Below are 18,308 nucleotides of genomic sequence, written 5' to 3' on the forward strand. Positions count from 1 at the left end.
TCCTAGTATTGTATATTTCTATAAAATCAAATTGAATCAGATCAAGTCAGCTTCACATTGTATCCCGCCTACAGCAGGGTAGGTAGAGGGCACATAGTGATAAGACACTCCGTTCCCTACTTTCCGCCGCTGCTTTTTTTGCCTTTACCAGAGCAAAGAAATGAGAATATTAGTGCCCCTGCGCTACAACGGCTTTAATTATATTTCTATAAGTATATCATTATATACATTATACGACTACAATTGTGTGCCCGCGCGGTATTGAACATACTCGTATTAATTTGCTAATACCACGTATCGGAATGTTCAGGACTTAATGTAAAGTGCATTAACATACAAGAGTTAATTAAATTGAACACATTGTGATTATGAATAATCACATGATGGATGAGGTTTTCATTTAATTAACATAAATTTGTACATATATACATACATAGCTTCACGCTTTATCCCTTGCGGGTTAACGGGTATGGTATAAGTTTGTCTGTTTGTATATTAAGTCGATTGTAATTACGAGAGAACTAAAGGTAGTCAATTTAACTAAAATTAACCCGTAAGTCAGTTCGTTATATTTATTAATTTTGTACTTTGTTCTCGATACAAAGGCTTATACGTTAAAAACTATATATGACTAAAAAGTATTTAGTGTGAAATATGGACTCACTGGAACATTAGGGTTCGAACTTTTATACTTGTATATACTTAGGTGACGAGACTAGTTTCAATCATTTCTTCATCCTTTAAATTCATTTCCGACCAATTATTTGGACCGTACCTTGCATGTCTTTCTCGTAATTTGTTGTTTGTATGGCTCACCTCGAACAACTTTTTTAACTTCCGGTGATAGACATGTGCATTATAATATGTATTTATTATAGGTGAAAACAATAGTGAACAGCCTTGCAGCAGCTGAGGCCGAGGTAGAGCAACCGGAGCCCCAGGCGCCGCGTGCGCCTCGCACTCTCCTATTGCCGCAGGATATGCCTGTTGATCAGCGCCCGCATTGTAAGTACTGAAATGTATGTTTAAAAGAACGTAAGACGTAGAAAAAAATAACGTAACGGTACTTCTAGCTATCAGTTCACATCAGTCGCCGTAAGAGTCCGCCTCCGCCGTCCGCCGTTTTTTTCTAAAAACATTTCTTTCCTTGGTGTGGGATGACATTTTAAAATATAATAGAATAAAGCTTTTTTAGGCTTTGCTTGTATTGTTATTATTTTTTGCGCAAGAAAATTTAAAATGAAGCACAAATATAATATTCTAATATTAATTTTCCTACATTTTAAATAGAAAATAATAAAAAAACGATAGATAAACAAATAGAAAACTATTTCACATTTACTTCTATCATTTATAGATTTCAATTAGGACTGTTGTCGTAAAACAGCTGAGTGGCATAGAAAGTTATTTTCGTAATTGACTTCCGTCTTGGATTACAAAGTTTGTTCAGTTTTATGCGGATTCAAGTACGACCAACCGACCAACTTCGAGAGATAGTTCATGAAAACTTCCGCAGGTTTCAACAACTATCTCTAAGTTGGTTGGTTTTTGGTTTAGTATCAACAAATTGTTTTTAACAAACTAAGCAAAAAAATGTGTGAATTTCAAATAATATAATGTGGTTATGGGTTAGATTCCCACTCGAGAGAATGAAATATTTAATATTCTCAGTTCCTCGCTCTGGTAACACGCAACACCTCAAACATTCGGCGGAAAGTAGAAACAGAACCTTTTTTTGAAATGTTTACATTTTATCTCTTGCCTTCGTGAATCTAGTATCGAATGTAAAAAATTGCAAATGTTTTTATCTCATTTTTGAACTACTACAACGTTTAGTTTTAATTATTTATTTCAAATTAAGAAAATGATATGCATTTTAAAAGGTGTATGTAATTGAAAAGTACCTAATTTTAAGTTTTTTATTTAGTATATCAAATATGCAATTAACAGTTTAAAAACCATTTTTTTTTGTTTTAGATATGCAACCACGTTCAGTGCGCAGTGTAGACTCATTGTTGCCTGAAAAGCGTGTAAAGCGCTGCGCATGCAGCTGCGCCTAGACGCGGCAAGTGCCTCTCGTACAAACGCCGCGCTTCAGCGCTGCAATCCGTCCATTCATTCATTCATTCATTATCCATAGTACGGTTTCGGTTTTGTGTAAATAAAGCAATCCAATCATTATAAATGCTCTTTATTTTGTATCATGTATTATATTATTAAAAATAAAATTAAATCATATTATATTATAATGTTAATTTAATCTATTTTTTATTTTTTTTATTTAATCTATACATTCGCTCATAATCATAATAAAGTTGCGAGCGATGTAAGTTTATTTTTTAAGCATTTGTTATCTACAGAGATTTCGTTGGAGTTTGTTTTAATGGACCGTACTGTATCTATAATATAAAAAATCCATCGGGTGTTATGGTCGTAACCTATCATTATAATAAACTTTACCTTTTTGTGATCCTAAATTAAATTTTAATTAGTTTTAACTATAAACTGAGTTTTATTTCAATCTTTATTTATTAATCATACCTATATTTTACTTATTAATAGGCATTACTTGAGGAAAATGTTTTGTTTTATCGATTCATGTATTATTCTTCCTTATTATAAATGAATTTGAATAAATAAAATAAATCACCTTCATGATCTACTCCGCACACAGCAGGGTAGGCAAACGGAACCTAGTGTTAAGACACTCTGTCCCTAATAATTCGCCAAAAATGAAACAAATTTATTTAATAAACAAAATGAATACTTATGTGGGGTTGTGTGAATAAATATCTTCATATAGATGTGTAATCAATATTTATTTTATTATGTCCCATACAGAATGTTTTTGTCTTCATCGGTTTAAATGAAAGCACAGTTTTAACTACTTTATAAACAATTAAAACGAAAGAGTTTTTGCCTAAAATGAAACTAATATAAAACAGAAATATTAAACAATTATTTTATAGAGTATATAAAGTCAGACATTAACATAATTTAACAGTATGATAAATAACACATTTTGCTTTAAGTATGAGGTAATAGAGCTGATAAGAAGGTACATAAAATAATTACACGTCAATTAAATGGGAGGCCAGTCGTGACGCAGGGGCGTGTGATTGTAAACACGACAGGTTGTAGATACGATTCTCACTCGAGGAAATTTTAATTTTAAATATTTTCATATCTTCGCTCTGGTGTTGATGCAAAGCACGGAGTTGAGTTCCGTAACTCAACAGGCAGTGCCTCCAGAATTCGGCGGAAAATGGTGAGCGAAATGTCTTAGCAATAGGCTCCTTCTGCCTACTCTGCTACATGTGGGATACAGCATGAAGCTAAATTAAAGGGAATAAATTTAGAATTTCAAGTGAAGCCACGCAAAATTATGTGTTTTTTTTTAATTACAAACAAATGCGCGTATTTTATTACATATATTAAAATGCTCTGCGTGAAATTGATATAAAAATATGTTTAATAATTTAAAGTACATTTTATTATAAGTTCATAAAATATTATATATATTTACAGAATATTAACTAAAGTAAACACATTTTTCTTAAGATATTAAATTACTTGAAGATTTATTTAAATATTTGGACTACGCATTGTGTTAGCAGTGCTAAAATCAGGCAACGAATTACATGATTTCGACTTCGACGTTTTAAAATTAAGAAAGATTAGTATAACATATAAACATAAAATAAGAAAATTAAGAATAAAGCCTAACACGTAACTTATGAGAATAGTGGAAAAAGACTGAAAACACCACAATTTTATTATATCTTTAGATAACAAATAGAAATTTATTACTAAGCAAAGGAAAAACGTGACAATTGTGAGACTCCTTGCAAATTTACGTATTTTATCTGTTAACACGTTATATAAAATAGTTAAATATAGCGTAGTACCTATAATTATTAGCGGCCATCTAAATACTAGGCAAATAAGAAAATAGGAAGACCATTCTTCAAGTAGCTTCGTAGATACAACGACCATATTAGCTACAGTTATAGGTAACGGTATTAACCACGAGTAACACAATACATTATATAAATTATTTATACTTATCTTAACTATTACTGTTATAATACTATCATACATATGTTTAATAAAAAAACAGACTAGAATAATTATCACAAAATCTATATACACTTGGCAAGCAGTCAGCGATGTTCTAAATAATGTTGATGAATCAATTCCATATTTCTCTCCCATGAATTGGACGAAAAAGACGACTCTTTTAATAAAACGGGCGATACTTAGTTGCATTATCATTTGGTTCCTGAAATTTCTTCTCCATCGAGAAATTTTTATAGCAGCCGTAGTTGACAACACTAGTTCTAGTGCGGTCATGATGATTTCGATTATAATAAAAGTTTCAAAAACACAAAAGTAAAATTGTTCTTCATCTTGGTCTGGCACTTTCAAAGATATATTAAAACTTGGATCGTCTGTGTTATTAAATATAGATGCATCAGTCGTCACTAAATCCGTGGTGATCGTTTCCATAAAAATATTATTTGTAACACTCTCCATTTCTCACTCACTACATTAGGCAACACTATTTTTTCGCTTGTTTCACCTGACACCGCACAACGAGAAACGTTGACGACAAACTGACTCGTAGTTTTTGCATAAAGTATTAAAACAGGAAATTATTACTTAAAGAGTATTATTCATTCGATTCCTCTTATTACTTGCGGTTGTAAAACGTCATTACGTTGGAACGTAGGTTGGAAACCCACGGTAAATGTGACAAAGATTTGGGCTTCTACGTAAGTAGGTACTTACATTTCGTAGAGGATATTTTATTCAGTTAAAGGTCTATATCTATATCTGAGGTAAACGAAAATATTTTTAATGTCAAAAATTAAATTAAAAACGAACCTGATACCCGTAGTACCTATGAGGGAGCATAACTTATATAAATTTAGGTATAACAAGTACACATAAGAGGTCATTCCTCGGAATTCCTCCTTAGAAAATTCCATATTACAATACAATCAGCTGTTATATGGTACTAACAACTAGTCAAATAATAATAATATTGTATGGGTATTAGCGACCCGGTCGCGGCTTCGACCGCTGAAACGACACTATAATTTATTTACTAATCTGAGTTACTTTCGTATTCTAGTATTATCATTTAAAAGACAATATCCATGTGTTACTGATAATCTATATACATAATACTGATAATCTATATGCATAATACAATATTCTATTCAATGTCTAGGTAATGTATATATTACCTAAAACATAGATATAGAATAAAGAAGAAATATCATTTATTTTACATTTTCCTAGATATCTTATACAAAACCTATCGATAGCACAGCTGGAAATGTATGTAAAACATGATTGGAAGAAAGGTGTGTAGCGTACATTTTGCAGCGTCATAGTATAAAATTCTCTTATATACGAGTATATAATATTCAAACAAAACAACCATCCGTGGAATTTAGTATGAATTTTTGAATTTAGCACATTCATCAGTCGTAAAACAGTCATCAAATGTACTATCAACAGACCACGTCACGCAATGAAAAACAAGAACATGACGGACTATGATTAATTAATTACCTTATTGTGTGACAAGTTACCTGGTGCGATTCACCAGTAAAGTGAGCTTGACCTATATTTTAAAGGTATCGATCGTTCAACTACAAACAAAGGTCGACATGCACCAGTAAAATGAAGTCAGGCATTTATCAATGTATGGGAGACAGCAACATGTAGATGAACTGTTGCATGTTGTACTTATTAACATAAATTAATATTTTTTTACGATATATTTAAAAATTTACATAAGTGTTAGCTATGTTTAATCGAGTTGTAATCAGGGGTCCAAAATTTGAAAAAACTTACCCTTCTGTTTTTGGTCTTCATAACATGTAATCCTTCATATATGAAGCAGGAAAGATCCTGTAGAGTTGTAGCACAGAGGAGCTCTTTCCTTTCTATAAGGTCGATTCAAGTGTCTCTGTGATTTCAATATAACGGAGTTTTACAGAGCATATAGTTATTAACACGACGACGATTCTAAAATACAAACAAATGATTTGAAATTTTTTGGAACTCTTGCTATTTTACAACGCACAAAGAAACAGACATAAATTTTAAAAAGTTTGTTTAGTTTTTTTTTGACTCGATTACGTTATTAAACTGTAACAATATCGTTTTTTCTTATATACCATACTTAGTTGGAATATTTATAAAATGATAGAATAAAAAACTTTAATACACTTTGTTCTAGATTCCATTACATTGATTAATGTAAATAACGACTACCTACAATTTTATTACATGTATATAGATTTCATACGACCTAAGATCTTTCGACGGTCTCAATATTAGTGAAATATGAATAAGGTATTATTAAATATATATGATTACGCTAATATGATAAATTTTGTATTATTTTATTAGAGATTCTTTTTCTAGGCGTTTAAACTTCATATCTTTGTAGTGAGACGACACTGGCCGTCAATTGGCACATTAATTTCCGGACTGTAGTCGATAACCATTGCATAGCTGATCTGACGGCTGTCTCCTGTATAAAAAGGCTCTTTGATTATTAATTTCTTTTTAAGTAATAATATTGATTCTCCCACAAGGTAATATTATCGGTAATATTATAGGTAATATAATTTAACAAAAAGTAAATAAATTGATAGAAATGATCAATATTGAAATATGTAAAAGCTAAACTTGTGTGTTATACAAATAACACACAAGTACGTTACCATGGTCGTTAACATTTGGCTAACACCATTAGGAATTCCTTCCACACTTCGTTGCTATTTTATTTCAATAACAAGTCCAAGAGGAATAATGCAACAACATAAATAAGTTGTAACAAACATATAAGAATTTCGTCGTAGCTTGAGAGCGTATGGCTTAGTGGTTACAGCGCTTGAACAGTTACCAATAGGCGCGGTTTCAAATACCGCTACGTTCAAATTTTCATATTTTCTACAAAGTTTCAAAGAAATTGATCTTCTTGACCAGATTCATTGTTGTACCTGATATTTATAAATTGGGGGGTCTTAATTGATCCTCGGATTAAATAATGCTTAAGTAAGAAAAAATAGAAAAGGAAATGTATTATCAATTCATCGATTCTGAGAGGAGTGTTTTGAGAATTGAGATTGAGATGAGATTGTTTCTAACAAATCTTGCTTTTCCACTTATTAATCTTCACATTGACAAAGTTCAACCTCGTAACACCCTCGCCGTCTACAGCCATTACAAGTTTCAGTCGTTTGGGACTAAAAAGATCGGGTCAAGTTATTTTTTACACCGTAAATCTCAACGATATTGGCAACGATTTATCTTTTAGAAAACCTTTTTATTATCTACTTTTAATAAACATTTTTAATATTCTTCAAGCATAGAAATAATGAAATAATATAAAAGTTTTACATTTGCGTTTACAGTGTCTTGGGCGTTTCTTTGTATGCTCTCGCGAAAAGCAAGAAACACAAAAAGACTAACTTAAACATAAAACAGATTGAAGTATTTCATTAGCGGGCCTCTATGGGTGTGTGACGATCCACATCTTTATAGTTTGTCTTTGCTTGATGTCTAATTGTATTTACTTTAAAGTTTAATTGTTAGAACTAAAACTATTACGCTTTCGGAACTTTGTTATTTAGTACAAATATTTACCAATCAATCAATCGATTTTTTAAATATATGAACGATTTACCATTTCATAATAGGTAGTTTGGTAATTGATTTCGACTCTTTTTAATTATGGGTTCAAATCTCACTTAAAGGTTTTTTTATGATTGTGTGGTCAATTTTAGACAACGTTTACATAATTCAAATTAATGAAGTAGAATTCTGCTTTTGTACGGAACATCTTTAAATAGAGGAACTGGAATATAATTCTACATAATTGTCTTTTATACCCTCACCATTACAATATACAAGACCTATCAATGAAAAAAATAAAGCAATATCTAAACGAAATTAGCTTCACGCTGTATCCCGCGCATAACAGGGTAGGCAGAGGGAACCTGGTTTTAAGATATTCATTTTCGCATTTACCGCCATTCTGGGGGCAGCTAATAAAAGCAAATATTAAATATTTCACTTCATCGAGTGGGGATCGAACCCATAATCAGTAGCGTTTAGAGTCACTTGACCCCCGCGCCACGACTGGCCTCTTAACAATACCTCTTTCTTCTATATTTAAATATAAAACTAACTATTCATTCAAGTTAACACGCAGTAGTATTAATCGTTCACATAACCATCCTGCTCTCTACTAAATGAGCAAAACATGTTTACGACTTGTCGTTATCGTTTAACGGGATAAACGATAATATTCAATATTTGGCTTTATCGTTGTTCTGTAATAAAGCTTAACGTGTTTTAGTTAAAGCATATTAATATGTAGGTTTATTACTGTCATTTTTTTATTTAATATTATATATCAGGTCCTTACATAAGAATTTCTCTTACAGCAGGGTAGGTAGAGGGCACATAGTGATAAGACACTCCGTTCCCTACTTTCCGCCGCTGCTTTTTTTGCCTTTACCAGAGCAAAGAAATGAGAATATTAGTGCCCCTGCGCTACAACGGCTTTAATTATATTTCTATAAGTATATCATTATATACATTATACGACTACAATTGTGTGCCCGCGCGGTATTGAACATACTCGTATTAATTTGCTAATACCACGTATCGGAATGTTCAGGACTTAATGTAAAGTGCATTAACATACAAGAGTTAATTAAATTGAACACATTGTGATTATGAATAATCACATGATGGATGAGGTTTTCATTTAATTAACATAAATTTGTACATATATACATACATAGCTTCACGCTTTATCCCTTGCGGGTTAACGGGTATGGTATAAGTTTGTCTGTTTGTATATTAAGTCGATTGTAATTACGAGAGAACTAAAGGTAGTCAATTTAACTAAAATTAACCCGTAAGTCAGTTCGTTATATTTATTAATTTTGTACTTTGTTCTCGATACAAAGGCTTATACGTTAAAAACTATATATGACTAAAAAGTATTTAGTGTGAAATATGGACTCACTGGAACATTAGGGTTCGAACTTTTATACTTGTATATACTTAGGTGACGAGACTAGTTTCAATCATTTCTTCATCCTTTAAATTCATTTCCGACCAATTATTTGGACCGTACCTTGCATGTCTTTCTCGTAATTTGTTGTTTGTATGGCTCACCTCGAACAACTTTTTTAACTTCCGGTGATAGACATGTGCATTATAATATGTATTTATTATAGGTGAAAACAATAGTGAACAGCCTTGCAGCAGCTGAGGCCGAGGTAGAGCAACCGGAGCCCCAGGCGCCGCGTGCGCCTCGCACTCTCCTATTGCCGCAGGATATGCCTGTTGATCAGCGCCCGCATTGTAAGTACTGAAATGTATGTTTAAAAGAACGTAAGACGTAGAAAAAAATAACGTAACGGTACTTCTAGCTATCAGTTCACATCAGTCGCCGTAAGAGTCCGCCTCCGCCGTCCGCCGTTTTTTTCTAAAAACATTTCTTTCCTTGGTGTGGGATGACATTTTAAAATATAATAGAATAAAGCTTTTTTAGGCTTTGCTTGTATTGTTATTATTTTTTGCGCAAGAAAATTTAAAATGAAGCACAAATATAATATTCTAATATTAATTTTCCTACATTTTAAATAGAAAATAATAAAAAAACGATAGATAAACAAATAGAAAACTATTTCACATTTACTTCTATCATTTATAGATTTCAATTAGGACTGTTGTCGTAAAACAGCTGAGTGGCATAGAAAGTTATTTTCGTAATTGACTTCCGTCTTGGATTACAAAGTTTGTTCAGTTTTATGCGGATTCAAGTACGACCAACCGACCAACTTCGAGAGATAGTTCATGAAAACTTCCGCAGGTTTCAACAACTATCTCTAAGTTGGTTGGTTTTTGGTTTAGTATCAACAAATTGTTTTTAACAAACTAAGCAAAAAAATGTGTGAATTTCAAATAATATAATGTGGTTATGGGTTAGATTCCCACTCGAGAGAATGAAATATTTAATATTCTCAGTTCCTCGCTCTGGTAACACGCAACACCTCAAACATTCGGCGGAAAGTAGAAACAGAACCTTTTTTTGAAATGTTTACATTTTATCTCTTGCCTTCGTGAATCTAGTATCGAATGTAAAAAATTGCAAATGTTTTTATCTCATTTTTGAACTACTACAACGTTTAGTTTTAATTATTTATTTCAAATTAAGAAAATGATATGCATTTTAAAAGGTGTATGTAATTGAAAAGTACCTAATTTTAAGTTTTTTATTTAGTATATCAAATATGCAATTAACAGTTTAAAAACCATTTTTTTTTGTTTTAGATATGCAACCACGTTCAGTGCGCAGTGTAGACTCATTGTTGCCTGAAAAGCGTGTAAAGCGCTGCGCATGCAGCTGCGCCTAGACGCGGCAAGTGCCTCTCGTACAAACGCCGCGCTTCAGCGCTGCAATCCGTCCATTCATTCATTCATTCATTATCCATAGTACGGTTTCGGTTTTGTGTAAATAAAGCAATCCAATCATTATAAATGCTCTTTATTTTGTATCATGTATTATATTATTAAAAATAAAATTAAATCATATTATATTATAATGTTAATTTAATCTATTTTTTATTTTTTTTATTTAATCTATACATTCGCTCATAATCATAATAAAGTTGCGAGCGATGTAAGTTTATTTTTTAAGCATTTGTTATCTACAGAGATTTCGTTGGAGTTTGTTTTAATGGACCGTACTGTATCTATAATATAAAAAATCCATCGGGTGTTATGGTCGTAACCTATCATTATAATAAACTTTACCTTTTTGTGATCCTAAATTAAATTTTAATTAGTTTTAACTATAAACTGAGTTTTATTTCAATCTTTATTTATTAATCATACCTATATTTTACTTATTAATAGGCATTACTTGAGGAAAATGTTTTGTTTTATCGATTCATGTATTATTCTTCCTTATTATAAATGAATTTGAATAAATAAAATAAATCACCTTCATGATCTACTCCGCACACAGCAGGGTAGGCAAACGGAACCTAGTGTTAAGACACTCTGTCCCTAATAATTCGCCAAAAATGAAACAAATTTATTTAATAAACAAAATGAATACTTATGTGGGGTTGTGTGAATAAATATCTTCATATAGATGTGTAATCAATATTTATTTTATTATGTCCCATACAGAATGTTTTTGTCTTCATCGGTTTAAATGAAAGCACAGTTTTAACTACTTTATAAACAATTAAAACGAAAGAGTTTTTGCCTAAAATGAAACTAATATAAAACAGAAATATTAAACAATTATTTTATAGAGTATATAAAGTCAGACATTAACATAATTTAACAGTATGATAAATAACACATTTTGCTTTAAGTATGAGGTAATAGAGCTGATAAGAAGGTACATAAAATAATTACACGTCAATTAAATGGGAGGCCAGTCGTGACGCAGGGGCGTGTGATTGTAAACACGACAGGTTGTAGATACGATTCTCACTCGAGGAAATTTTAATTTTAAATATTTTCATATCTTCGCTCTGGTGTTGATGCAAAGCACGGAGTTGAGTTCCGTAACTCAACAGGCAGTGCCTCCAGAATTCGGCGGAAAATGGTGAGCGAAATGTCTTAGCAATAGGCTCCTTCTGCCTACTCTGCTACATGTGGGATACAGCATGAAGCTAAATTAAAGGGAATAAATTTAGAATTTCAAGTGAAGCCACGCAAAATTATGTGTTTTTTTTTAATTACAAACAAATGCGCGTATTTTATTACATATATTAAAATGCTCTGCGTGAAATTGATATAAAAATATGTTTAATAATTTAAAGTACATTTTATTATAAGTTCATAAAATATTATATATATTTACAGAATATTAACTAAAGTAAACACATTTTTCTTAAGATATTAAATTACTTGAAGATTTATTTAAATATTTGGACTACGCATTGTGTTAGCAGTGCTAAAATCAGGCAACGAATTACATGATTTCGACTTCGACGTTTTAAAATTAAGAAAGATTAGTATAACATATAAACATAAAATAAGAAAATTAAGAATAAAGCCTAACACGTAACTTATGAGAATAGTGGAAAAAGACTGAAAACACCACAATTTTATTATATCTTTAGATAACAAATAGAAATTTATTACTAAGCAAAGGAAAAACGTGACAATTGTGAGACTCCTTGCAAATTTACGTATTTTATCTGTTAACACGTTATATAAAATAGTTAAATATAGCGTAGTACCTATAATTATTAGCGGCCATCTAAATACTAGGCAAATAAGAAAATAGGAAGACCATTCTTCAAGTAGCTTCGTAGATACAACGACCATATTAGCTACAGTTATAGGTAACGGTATTAACCACGAGTAACACAATACATTATATAAATTATTTATACTTATCTTAACTATTACTGTTATAATACTATCATACATATGTTTAATAAAAAAACAGACTAGAATAATTATCACAAAATCTATATACACTTGGCAAGCAGTCAGCGATGTTCTAAATAATGTTGATGAATCAATTCCATATTTCTCTCCCATGAATTGGACGAAAAAGACGACTCTTTTAATAAAACGGGCGATACTTAGTTGCATTATCATTTGGTTCCTGAAATTTCTTCTCCATCGAGAAATTTTTATAGCAGCCGTAGTTGACAACACTAGTTCTAGTGCGGTCATGATGATTTCGATTATAATAAAAGTTTCAAAAACACAAAAGTAAAATTGTTCTTCATCTTGGTCTGGCACTTTCAAAGATATATTAAAACTTGGATCGTCTGTGTTATTAAATATAGATGCATCAGTCGTCACTAAATCCGTGGTGATCGTTTCCATAAAAATATTATTTGTAACACTCTCCATTTCTCACTCACTACATTAGGCAACACTATTTTTTCGCTTGTTTCACCTGACACCGCACAACGAGAAACGTTGACGACAAACTGACTCGTAGTTTTTGCATAAAGTATTAAAACAGGAAATTATTACTTAAAGAGTATTATTCATTCGATTCCTCTTATTACTTGCGGTTGTAAAACGTCATTACGTTGGAACGTAGGTTGGAAACCCACGGTAAATGTGACAAAGATTTGGGCTTCTACGTAAGTAGGTACTTACATTTCGTAGAGGATATTTTATTCAGTTAAAGGTCTATATCTATATCTGAGGTAAACGAAAATATTTTTAATGTCAAAAATTAAATTAAAAACGAACCTGATACCCGTAGTACCTATGAGGGAGCATAACTTATATAAATTTAGGTATAACAAGTACACATAAGAGGTCATTCCTCGGAATTCCTCCTTAGAAAATTCCATATTACAATACAATCAGCTGTTATATGGTACTAACAACTAGTCAAATAATAATAATATTGTATGGGTATTAGCGACCCGGTCGCGGCTTCGACCGCTGAAACGACACTATAATTTATTTACTAATCTGAGTTACTTTCGTATTCTAGTATTATCATTTAAAAGACAATATCCATGTGTTACTGATAATCTATATACATAATACTGATAATCTATATGCATAATACAATATTCTATTCAATGTCTAGGTAATGTATATATTACCTAAAACATAGATATAGAATAAAGAAGAAATATCATTTATTTTACATTTTCCTAGATATCTTATACAAAACCTATCGATAGCACAGCTGGAAATGTATGTAAAACATGATTGGAAGAAAGGTGTGTAGCGTACATTTTGCAGCGTCATAGTATAAAATTCTCTTATATACGAGTATATAATATTCAAACAAAACAACCATCCGTGGAATTTAGTATGAATTTTTGAATTTAGCACATTCATCAGTCGTAAAACAGTCATCAAATGTACTATCAACAGACCACGTCACGCAATGAAAAACAAGAACATGACGGACTATGATTAATTAATTACCTTATTGTGTGACAAGTTACCTGGTGCGATTCACCAGTAAAGTGAGCTTGACCTATATTTTAAAGGTATCGATCGTTCAACTACAAACAAAGGTCGACATGCACCAGTAAAATGAAGTCAGGCATTTATCAATGTATGGGAGACAGCAACATGTAGATGAACTGTTGCATGTTGTACTTATTAACATAAATTAATATTTTTTTACGATATATTTAAAAATTTACATAAGTGTTAGCTATGTTTAATCGAGTTGTAATCAGGGGTCCAAAATTTGAAAAAACTTACCCTTCTGTTTTTGGTCTTCATAACATGTAATCCTTCATATATGAAGCAGGAAAGATCCTGTAGAGTTGTAGCACAGAGGAGCTCTTTCCTTTCTATAAGGTCGATTCAAGTGTCTCTGTGATTTCAATATAACGGAGTTTTACAGAGCATATAGTTATTAACACGACGACGATTCTAAAATACAAACAAATGATTTGAAATTTTTTGGAACTCTTGCTATTTTACAACGCACAAAGAAACAGACATAAATTTTAAAAAGTTTGTTTAGTTTTTTTTTGACTCGATTACGTTATTAAACTGTAACAATATCGTTTTTTCTTATATACCATACTTAGTTGGAATATTTATAAAATGATAGAATAAAAAACTTTAATACACTTTGTTCTAGATTCCATTACATTGATTAATGTAAATAACGACTACCTACAATTTTATTACATGTATATAGATTTCATACGACCTAAGATCTTTCGACGGTCTCAATATTAGTGAAATATGAATAAGGTATTATTAAATATATATGATTACGCTAATATGATAAATTTTGTATTATTTTATTAGAGATTCTTTTTCTAGGCGTTTAAACTTCATATCTTTGTAGTGAGACGACACTGGCCGTCAATTGGCACATTAATTTCCGGACTGTAGTCGATAACCATTGCATAGCTGATCTGACGGCTGTCTCCTGTATAAAAAGGCTCTTTGATTATTAATTTCTTTTTAAGTAATAATATTGATTCTCCCACAAGGTAATATTATCGGTAATATTATAGGTAATATAATTTAACAAAAAGTAAATAAATTGATAGAAATGATCAATATTGAAATATGTAAAAGCTAAACTTGTGTGTTATACAAATAACACACAAGTACGTTACCATGGTCGTTAACATTTGGCTAACACCATTAGGAATTCCTTCCACACTTCGTTGCTATTTTATTTCAATAACAAGTCCAAGAGGAATAATGCAACAACATAAATAAGTTGTAACAAACATATAAGAATTTCGTCGTAGCTTGAGAGCGTATGGCTTAGTGGTTACAGCGCTTGAACAGTTACCAATAGGCGCGGTTTCAAATACCGCTACGTTCAAATTTTCATATTTTCTACAAAGTTTCAAAGAAATTGATCTTCTTGACCAGATTCATTGTTGTACCTGATATTTATAAATTGGGGGGTCTTAATTGATCCTCGGATTAAATAATGCTTAAGTAAGAAAAAATAGAAAAGGAAATGTATTATCAATTCATCGATTCTGAGAGGAGTGTTTTGAGAATTGAGATTGAGATGAGATTGTTTCTAACAAATCTTGCTTTTCCACTTATTAATCTTCACATTGACAAAGTTCAACCTCGTAACACCCTCGCCGTCTACAGCCATTACAAGTTTCAGTCGTTTGGGACTAAAAAGATCGGGTCAAGTTATTTTTTACACCGTAAATCTCAACGATATTGGCAACGATTTATCTTTTAGAAAACCTTTTTATTATCTACTTTTAATAAACATTTTTAATATTCTTCAAGCATAGAAATAATGAAATAATATAAAAGTTTTACATTTGCGTTTACAGTGTCTTGGGCGTTTCTTTGTATGCTCTCGCGAAAAGCAAGAAACACAAAAAGACTAACTTAAACATAAAACAGATTGAAGTATTTCATTAGCGGGCCTCTATGGGTGTGTGACGATCCACATCTTTATAGTTTGTCTTTGCTTGATGTCTAATTGTATTTACTTTAAAGTTTAATTGTTAGAACTAAAACTATTACGCTTTCGGAACTTTGTTATTTAGTACAAATATTTACCAATCAATCAATCGATTTTTTAAATATATGAACGATTTACCATTTCATAATAGGTAGTTTGGTAATTGATTTCGACTCTTTTTAATTATGGGTTCAAATCTCACTTAAAGGTTTTTTTATGATTGTGTGGTCAATTTTAGACAACGTTTACATAATTCAAATTAATGAAGTAGAATTCTGCTTTTGTACGGAACATCTTTAAATAGAGGAACTGGAATATAATTCTACATAATTGTCTTTTATACCCTCACCATTACAATATACAAGACCTATCAATGAAAAAAATAAAGCAATATCTAAACGAAATTAGCTTCACGCTGTATCCCGCGCATAACAGGGTAGGCAGAGGGAACCTGGTTTTAAGATATTCATTTTCGCATTTACCGCCATTCTGGGGGCAGCTAATAAAAGCAAATATTAAATATTTCACTTCATCGAGTGGGGATCGAACCCATAATCAGTAGCGTTTAGAGTCACTTGACCCCCGCGCCACGACTGGCCTCTTAACAATACCTCTTTCTTCTATATTTAAATATAAAACTAACTATTCATTCAAGTTAACACGCAGTAGTATTAATCGTTCACATAACCATCCTGCTCTCTACTAAATGAGCAAAACATGTTTACGACTTGTCGTTATCGTTTAACGGGATAAACGATAATATTCAATATTTGGCTTTATCGTTGTTCTGTAATAAAGCTTAACGTGTTTTAGTTAAAGCATATTAATATGTAGGTTTATTACTGTCATTTTTTTATTTAATATTATATATCAGGTCCTTACATAAGAAATTCTCTTCTAGTTTTGATTTTCTCTAGAAGTAGAAATATTATAAACAAATAATAAACCTAACAACATGGAACAATTGCCAAAATACCTTAAAAAATTAAATAGCGTAACATCAATATGTGTTACATTGCAAGAGAGCTAATATGTTCCCATTCATTTTATATTAAGTTTTATGTATGGAGATATACGTATGTTATGTTCATTTCTCATCACAAAGTGACACGTGAAGATAAAAGTAACCTATAAAATAATTTTATAGGTTATATACGTTTTTAAATTATCTGGATGATGCTAAGTTAATTTCTTGTTTATAACACAATCTAAATTAGTTTATAAAACATGTCGAAGAACTATTTAGACTGACAAATTAAATTAATTAGACTTAAATTTGAATTCTGTCACCGCAACCACGACAAAAATATATAAAGTTTTAGGCTTTAGGCGATTACTTAGTAAATTAATTCATGATTAAATAAGTTTAAGCTTCCTTAATAAGTTTTCTTAGCAAAATATGAAAATCTTCGTTTATTATGTATTTTTTTCTTGGATTTTAAAAGTTTTATATGTTTCTTAGATTAACATTATTTTGTTATCAACTAAGTCATTGTAGTTCGTCTGCAACCGCGAGGTTGTTGGTTCAATTCGTATTAAGGAGAATTATTTAATTGTTGTTCATATTGCCCTGCATTCGGCGAAAAGGTGGTCAGTGGTCTGTTTTAAATTTGGTTATTATATATTACTGAAGGAAGGTCACGTAAAAAGCACGAGGACCCCCGAAGGCCATGTATGTTCATATGTAGGTTGACGAAAGTGGACGAGGCTAAAGAAATATGCAGAGAACGTAGTGTTTGGCGCTCCGTTCTCTCTGGCTACGTCTAGCTCTAGATTTTAATTTTCGTTTAAGTTCGTATATAGGTTTGTGATAGGTATAGTTTTGGAGTCTGTTTGTATAAAAAATATACTTTATTTATGTTTAAAACTTAGGTCCAGGTTAAAAAATACTTTAACGGATTAAAATATAATACTTGAAGGAGAACTCTAGCAAACTTTGTTAATCACTTTTGAAGTGGCCATTCATTAAGAAATAAATTATTAGCCAGAACTTCCACGAGGAATGGGGACGTAACGATTTTCCTTTAGGAATATTTGAGAATCATCTGTCCAGAAGAAAATTTAATTTGCAACAAAATTTGTTTATGACAAGTCTTCATTTTACCAGATTTTGTGACGTGTTTCTAATACTGGAAATAAGAGAATATTTTAAAATAATTTTGATACTTCTTTTAGTGATGTGTGTATTATTTACATATGTAGGTGTTTTCAGATATCTATATGTTACCATTCCGTTGCAGGTTGAAGTCTTATGTGTATGTGTAAACCTATGTCACTTACGACTTATATTTAATCAGCTTCACGCTGTTTCCCGCACTTAGCAGGAAACCTTGTA

General features: G+C 31.3%; 1 protein-coding gene and 1 long non-coding RNA gene across 3 annotated transcripts in view; both read left to right on the forward strand.

Annotated features, from left to right (window-relative positions):
- The window catches only part of Msr-110 (DUF3736 domain-containing protein Msr-110), a 38,741-nt gene extending 36,236 nt beyond the window's left edge, over positions 1 to 2,505 (forward strand). For both annotated transcript variants that reach the window (XM_085188363.1, XM_085188364.1), the window contains exons 11-12: positions 879 to 1,005; positions 1,978 to 2,505. In XM_085188363.1, the coding sequence (XP_085044489.1) occupies positions 879 to 1,005; positions 1,978 to 2,060 (210 nt within the window). In that variant the 3' untranslated portion in view covers positions 2,061 to 2,505. The remainder of the gene's footprint in view (positions 1 to 878; positions 1,006 to 1,977) is intronic.
- A 6,759-nt stretch (positions 2,506 to 9,264) lies between these two features.
- On the forward strand, positions 9,265 to 10,905 carry LOC146537716 (uncharacterized). Its single transcript, XR_014878137.1, has 2 exons — positions 9,265 to 9,405; positions 10,378 to 10,905. It is a non-coding gene; the product is annotated as an uncharacterized LOC146537716 (long non-coding RNA).
- The last annotated feature ends 7,403 nt before the right edge of the window (positions 10,906 to 18,308 follow it).

Source organism: Heliconius melpomene, chromosome 7 (genome assembly GCF_056956725.1).
Source record: "Heliconius melpomene rosina isolate 202511_hmr_F chromosome 7, ASM5695672v1, whole genome shotgun sequence".
Lineage (NCBI taxonomy): Eukaryota > Metazoa > Arthropoda > Insecta > Lepidoptera > Nymphalidae > Heliconius > Heliconius melpomene.